The following is a 7,885-nucleotide window of genomic DNA, read 5'->3' as shown; positions in this document are numbered from 1 at the left end:
TTCCTCTTCGATATCTAGCAACTCTAGATCCATCTCCGTGACCCTGATATCTTGCAGACGCGCCATTGTTGTTTTGGAATATTAACACCCCCGCCGGCGCTGACGAAGTTCTTGTGACCATCCGCTGAAGTTCTCACAAGTTCTCGAATAGGCTCCCCTTGAGCTTTGACAGGAAACTGTGCGTCACTATAAATTCCAGACCGGCGGTGCAGAAGCATGCCAGCAAAACTGGTTCACGACCAGACCCAAGCAACATTTGATGTGTGCTGTTGCAGAAGTCTAATCTGCCCTTTATCCTTCAGCAGGGACAGGGTAGCTGGTATGAGTTGATGGGAAAGTGGATGGAGCTAAAAAGGGGACAATCCTGGAAGCAAACATGTTAGAGACTACAAAACACTTTAAACTAGGGATTTAAGTCCTTGCAGTAGAATAACATGTAATACAGAATACTGCAATGGGATATTAAGGATCAGTACAGACCTGATATAAGTCCAATTTAAGATCTACACAAACACTTGGAAATTTATGGCATTTAGGTCTCTATACAATCAAAGCCAGAAGAGACATCCCAAAAAATATAAAACTTAAGAGTCAAAGGTGGCCTCACACAGTATTGTCTTAGAAGACTAGAATTTCATGGCCAACTTCTTTCTACTTCCGCTTTACATCTATGCACTTTTGGGATTGTGGTGCAATGTTGCAAAATAAGCCAAAATTAAAGGGGTCCATAGTATGTAAAAAAAAAAAAAAATTTAAATGCAGGTTTACCATCCTGGTTGTCTGACTCGGTCTTGACTCGGACATACGTCGTTGATTTCACTCCTTCTCCCACGCAGAAATTTTTCTTCTTCAGGGCAACAACTGTTTTCTCTACCTAAAGCAGAAATATGAAGTGTTATCACCTTTCCACTTGTTTTGGTCCATCTCTCATCATACTTATCCTGCATCTTATTTACCTTCTTTTTTAACCAGTTCAGGGTTCGTTCCTGACTGTAGCGATGAAACTTTTGGCTACCAACCTCTGCAAAAAAAACAAACAAAAAAAAAACATGCATTAACAAGGCATATTTAAAATAACAGCAATTACTTAAAAGGACAATAATATTGATGAAAAGCAAGCATCTCAAAATGAAAAATCATGCAGTGCTATTTGCTACAGGGCAATTTGTTCTAAAAAAAAAAAAGAAAATAAAAAAAAAAAGAACCAAATGAGCAAATTGATTTACTCAAAGGAACTTTACCTTTTTCATCTGCAATATTATGCAACGCACTCAGGGAACATGAGCAACGGAGCAGCCTGGAGCTCTCTGGAAAATCCTCATCCTTAACAACTTGATTCACAGGCTGAAATTTCCCCTGAGTGGCAGAAAACAGAAATAAAAAAAGAACAGAAACATCCTTTAGTCCATTTTTAGTTGAGATTTTCCAACAGACCAAATTTATTTCGGTTGGTTTGCGCACAATGATTCAAGGCAAGAGCAGCAGCACCAAGAAAGCACACCGAAAGTACGTGTTATTTTCATTTGCAGTTATTATCACACATTCAAAACTCATGAAATATGAAGCAAAGTAGAGGGACAAATGATGTAAATAACATCTAATAATGTAATTATATTTAAAACAATGAATCATCTTGGTGGAGCTGGTAAAATCTCTGAGAAAAGTCAGAGTTTTAGTTCTTACCTCTCTGCTAGAATGAATCATATATGGTAAAATCAGATAGAGGGGATCCATCGGTGTTACAAAGAGGAGTTTTCCATCTGATTGAAAAATACACAATGCATGCTATTATTAGTTACACACAAGAATTTACAACCACCAGACAGACAAAACAACAAAAACACGCTATATACCTTAATAAAAATAAAGAGGGAATAGCTTTGAACTTTAAAACAATCAAATCTACAAAGTAAACAAAATATGCTTAAAAACATGTTTTTTTTTTCTCCAAACAGATTTAATCTGTTTTGGCCTTCAAATGATCTTCAAACAAAAATAATATTAAGGCCTGAACACACCAGTTGCGTACGACTTTTAAATCTCCGATCTGATTTTCTTCTACGTCACACTGACAGCATATAGAGGCTCTGAGTGTGCAGATTTTTTTCACTTCTGTCTCTGTGCTTTACAAAAATTAAAACTATTTCCCACCTTTGACTTACACAGATTATGAAGTTATAAAAAAAAAAAATATATACAAATTTAAAAAAGCACAGGCTCATTCTTTAAAGCAAAGCCCCACTTAATGAGTCTGTGCAGCATCTCAAACTAGAACAGATAGAAATATGTTCATATGCTTATATTAAAAAATATAATGAGATCTACGTCTAATGAAAAGAAAAACACATCAATAAACGCTGTGGGATGGTTTATATGCTGACTGAGGCAGTGAGAGGTGATTCTCAGAGAGATCTGGGAAGTTTTCCTTTCTTTTTTTCCATAAAGAGGTGAGAGAGATTCACTGTTCTTACCTGCTCTGTCTGCCCCTCATTATTTTGTTTGTGGGGCTCAAAGAGGATCTCTATGTTACTAAATCTGGCTCCTTCTGGAGGAACCAGATTTAGTAGACCAGATATTTTTTTTCCGAGGAGATTGATAAAGTGCACTGTCTCTACTCGTTTTTGCAAGGCTCAATGAAGATCAAAACTTTACCCGTTTTCTGTCCTGCTGAATTTCTATCATGACTAAATTAATCTATTTTAATTAAATTAACTTCAGCAGTTCTTTTGTTTTTTTTAGACGATTATATTTATTTAAACAAAGCAATCATGACCAACTTGTCTCTGAAGGAAAAAAGTGTCCTAAACTTAACAACTGATGAGTGTCCAATATGGTGGCAAAAACTTAAACCAAGCTTTAGCCAAAACTGATCTTTTTTAACTGCAGTCTCTTTAATCGCTGGGGAGCAATTCTGCCGGACTCTTTCTTGCAGAAATGTTTAAATCCTCCACATTGTCTGAGTATTTTTGCATTAAAGACCGGCCTACAAACATGTTGCAGCAACTTGTTTGGCTTTAAATCCAGCCTTTGGCTAGGCCACTTATTTATGCTTCCACTCAGAGGGAAACTTTATGGTAACTAAGGACAAAAATGAATGGATGGGCCATTATTTACAGAAAGGTATCCAGGTAACAAAACAAGACCTCAGACCACCACCCCACCACCACTGTGCTTGAAGGTAATTTTTGAAAAAATCTATTTTATTTTTATAATATCTCTAAGAACAACTTTCAGAAAGATCCACTTTAGTCCCACAGCTCAAAGTATGGTTTTGTTTCTCCATTCTTGGATAATAGCTCTCACTCTGGATCCCTGGAGTTTGAATCATCAGGAAAGGCACCGTAACCCTTTTCAAAAAAACAAAGGCATGGAAGACTATGTCATCGGTTCTTGAATTTCATCAGGAAAGAACATGATGACGGTTTTTGTTTTTATTGTTCAGCCAACTTCCTTTTTTCAAACAGATTCTCTTCAGGTGACTTGTTGATGGTACAGGTCTGGTAATACTTACTCAAGTTGCGGCTTTTACAATTAAACAAAAACAATTGAATTAATAATAACAGTTAATTACTTAAAGATAGAGAAGACAATCATTTATTTTCAGGTGGATCATCTAAATAAGAGGTGTTCTATAATGGTCAATAATTCTGGTGATATGTTTATGTAAGGCCGTCCTACGTGCTCGTCCTGTTAGCTATCTTTTTGTGCGCATGCGCACTTTTAGGCGTATATGTGTGGTGAGCCACCAAGCTCACCTTTCTCACCACGGTTATTTGAAAAGTGTCTACGAAGTGAATGAGAAGAAAAGAAAAGCCTCCGAAGAGGCAGATATTTCCCAGAATGCTTTGCGCAGAGAGCTCTCCACGCATTTAATTATCTTTTAAATAATTTGCAAAAATCCTCCACAATACCTTAAACAACAAGGGTAACATTTTTTCTCATAGTGCCGGATTGCTGAAAAATCTTTTGGCTTCCAAAAGCATAAAAGCATAAAATCATAAAATGAAAAACTGAAGTGAAGTTCTCTTTATCTGATATTTAGATTTTTTTTGTATATTATTCTAAATTCATAAAAACACTTTAAGGTTTCTATCTGTGTTTTTGAGCCAAGTCACTTCAGAAATGGATGATTTGAATTTTTTCAGTTAATCTTTTATGTAGTTTAGCCGTTTGCAGTTATGCTGATGGGGAAACAAACAACATGAAGAAGCTCCAACTTTCTGATTGAAGATGAGACCCACCTCGCTGCACAGTCTGTCCAACAAACCAGGAGTGGAAGTCTTCCTCAAACGCTTTGACCTCATACAGCTGTACATCACCACTACCAAACATATACAGAGAAGCCTCGCCTGCAAGAGAGGCAGAAAAAAAAATAGGAACAGTGTTAATTTCACTTCTGCAACAGCAGGAAACAAATTTAGAAAGAGTCCAACCCAAGCTCTGGGGAAACAGGCTGCAACTTGACACGTTTTTATTTTTCTTTGCAGAGTTTATCTGATCCCTTTTTTTAAACCTTTGCTTTTATGGAAGGCTGAATCATTAGCGAATAATGTTGAGATTTAAAGGGTGTAATGCGGGTCAAATGAATATGCCACAGCAATTTTAATCACTAATAAAAAGAAATGTCTGGAAAAGTGCTTTTTGTTCTACCTTCACAAACATCAATATTGAGTGCTTAAAAACTATTAGTAGAACTTTAACTAGAAGCATGAGCGATGGTCTGATTGCACACAGATTTAACATTCCAGGATGAACAGCATAAAAAAAAAAAGGACGAATCCGGAATCTTAACTCTATATTATTGATCCATAAGGATTCTTTTTGTCGAGACATTTAACTCAGAGTGCACATATATTAAAGAGGGAAAATAAAAACACTTTGGAGAAGGAATAAGCATTCTTAAAAGAAAAAACATAAAAAATATAATATATGTGAGAAAGTAAACTACATAAACTTATAGCAGCTAGAAAAAAAATGTAGCATGATGTATTTGCATAAGATAAAGCTCATTCAGGCAATGAGTCTGGACATTTTCTAGACTCTTGGAGCATAAAATGTGTCCAGATATTGCAGGCAGCATCCCACAATCCTTTGTGCTGTCTTCACCACCTGTGTCCTCCTCCTGTCCTGTGCAGCACCATTAACTCACCGAGACACTGGACATAATATGTGTGAAAACACCTCAAGATCACTGTTAATCATAAGGATCAGTCCACTGGAACTTTTATTATAACAAGTATCAAGACTTTTTGAATTAAATAGCCAGTGGCCTCTTAAGGTAAGCTAAAAATGAGACACAACTACGTCTTTCTGATGTAATAATGCGGATCCCCACAGAAAGTGTTCACCATGCCCAGAAATCAAACTTCCATAAACTTTTATCACCTGTGGATTTGAGCAAAAATGAAATCCTATTTTTGTTTTAAGGACTTTGAATGATTTATCCATGCTTTCATTACATCCCGGTTGGATTACTGCAATTCATTATATAGAGGCATGGATAAATCACAGATGCAGCGACTTCAATTGATCCAGAACGCAGCGGCTCGGCTTCGTACTGGAACCAGGAAGCGTGACCATATAAGGCCTATACTGGCCTCTTTATATTGGCTGCCTGTCTTTTACCGAATAGATTTTAAGATTATTTTATTAACTTGTAAAGTCTTAAATGGATTAGCTCCTCCTTATCTTAGAGACCTTTTAAAATTACAGTCAGTGTCAAGAATTCTACGTTCAAATAATTAACTGTTACTGACAGTTCCTCAAACTCGACTTAAGAGGAAGGAGATCGGGCTTTCTCTGTTGTTGGTCCAATTCTGTGGAACCATTTACCTCTTCAAATTAAATCTGCCCACAGCCTGGATCATTTTAAATCGCTTCTTAAAACTTATTTTTATTCTTCGGCTTTTAATTGAAGCAGTGTTTCACATTCTGTTTTGTTAATTGGTGTTGTTGTCTTTCCTGCAAAGCACTTTGGTGCAGTTTTATACCTGTTTTTAACGTTCTATATAAATAAATTTGACATTGACAAGTTAAGTGACCAAAAAAAAATTATAATTATAATAATAAAAATAAGTAATGAGGCTTTTATTGGTTATTTTATTACAACTATATTTATTTTTTTGTTCAACCTGCAAATTCCACTTTTACCCAATTCTGGGGGTTTAGTTTATTTATAACCTAACATCTGTGTGTCACAATCCTGCAGTTCGTTTGATAAATGGGGTGCTTTTAATCTGACAGGATTAAAAATGTACAAATAAATATACTGAAAGATTTGCTTTCTAAAATTAGAAGAGCGAGATATTCTTTTTACAATATTGAATGAATTTATATCAAGGATTGATGCAATTCTTAAAAAGCACAGAGAAAGTAAATATTGCTTAAATGGGACCTTTTGATGTCATACTTATATTCACTCTTTAGAACTATAATGATTGATCATCAGAATCATCAGATTATTAAAATCAGGAACAAATACAAATAACAATAAAGATATTAGAACCTGTAGATGGATTCCTCAGCCTGACAAAATCTGGATCACTGTTGTGCTTCTGTGTGTTGATTACGGAATCTGTGGATAAAAAATGAAGACACCATCACAATAAATTAATAACTAACAAAGAGCATAAGGTCCCTGTATAATCAATAGGGATTATATTATAAGTGGGCGGGTGGATGGATGGATGGATGGATGGACCGTTAGCTAAAAGTAACCGGATATTTATCTAGTTTATTTAAGCTACCGTAACATGTATCTAACATGTATTAAAACTAGCCTAAAAGCGCCTGTAGATAAAACAAATTATGCAACAGGCGCAGTATTTATTAAGGTTTAATAACTATGTTTTTTGTAGCCAGTTAGCATGATTAGCTTAGTTATTTCCCATAGCCTTAAATCTACCTGCGGCGATGACAACCCAGCTGTCATTCTGTGAATTTGGAGTCCGCTTCTTTTTAGTAGCCATGTTGTTTCATTACACGTCGCGTGGCTTTTCCTTTTTCTTTTCCTGTTCTGTTCTTTTTTTTTTTTTTTTTTTTCTTTTTTTTGCCTGACAACACGAGCTTAGAAAACGCGCCTCTCGATGTGACCACTTCCTGTACCGGTCATGCACAAGTCCCTATGTTTTTAAATGCGGCTGTATTAAATCAGCCCATTTCTAATTTTATATTAGCAAAAGTAGATTATATTTATACAAATTTATGCCTTTGTTATTAATTAAACGTTTGGGAAAAAACGCACTGTTTCAGACTTATAATTTGACCTATTTACCCTTTGTTTTTGCACAGTGGTATGTTCCAATATAAGCCCAAATTTACCGTAAGTTTTCCTATATGGCCACTAGAGGTCGCCCAATGATTTTTATTAAATTTCAATAGTGGCAAATTCTCTGAGCCTTCTTTTACTCTATTATATTTTAGATATTCGCGAAAGTAATTGGTATTTACCGATTCAAGATTAAGGCCCTCCTCTTGTAAAGTGCAATAATTTTTGTTGGCCATTTGTCTATTTGGCACACCGGCATATAACAGATTGAGGCATCCATCTGTGCTTTAATGAGAGGAGGGAATCTTTCTCTCTCTCTTTCTCAGGATGTGACACTGTGCATCCCAGCTGGTTTTCAGTGACTCATTTGTTTTTTTGTTGATGTTTTTTTTTTTTTTCTGTTGTTACTTCCTTCTGTCCTGCTTATGTGCATGACTAAAAACGGTGTGTTGGAAGCTTAGGTTTGTACTGTACATTTGGTGATGTTTTGCATCACCAAATGTTTCCATGTATATTTTGCTTTTGTGCAGATGCATCACATAGAGGGAAAGGTGCAAAATTATTTATACCCCTCAGATTGTTTTTCGTTTTCTCAACTTTCTCAATATATTCACATAT

At 35.7% G+C, this 7,885-nt stretch overlaps 1 protein-coding gene across 1 annotated transcript in view; it reads right to left on the bottom strand.

Moving 5' to 3' along the window:
- rnaseh2b (ribonuclease H2 subunit B) overlaps positions 1-7,015 on the bottom strand; it is an 8,839-nt gene extending 1,824 nt beyond the window's left edge. The window contains exons 1-7 of the mRNA XM_015383283.1: positions 6,905-7,015; positions 6,506-6,574; positions 4,242-4,349; positions 1,684-1,760; positions 1,242-1,356; positions 957-1,021; positions 769-874 (exon numbers count right to left, since the gene is read on the bottom strand). Of these exons, the coding sequence (XP_015238769.1) occupies positions 769-874; positions 957-1,021; positions 1,242-1,356; positions 1,684-1,760; positions 4,242-4,349; positions 6,506-6,574; positions 6,905-6,968 (604 nt within the window). The 5' untranslated portion in view covers positions 6,969-7,015. The remainder of the gene's footprint in view (positions 1-768; positions 875-956; positions 1,022-1,241; positions 1,357-1,683; positions 1,761-4,241; positions 4,350-6,505; positions 6,575-6,904) is intronic.
- Positions 7,016-7,885: the final 870 nt, after the last annotated feature.

Source organism: Cyprinodon variegatus, unplaced genomic scaffold (assembly GCF_000732505.1).
Source record: "Cyprinodon variegatus isolate N-32 unplaced genomic scaffold, C_variegatus-1.0 Scaffold281, whole genome shotgun sequence".
Lineage (NCBI taxonomy): Eukaryota > Metazoa > Chordata > Actinopteri > Cyprinodontiformes > Cyprinodontidae > Cyprinodon > Cyprinodon variegatus.
This window is presented reverse-complemented; position numbering and strand designations above follow the sequence as displayed.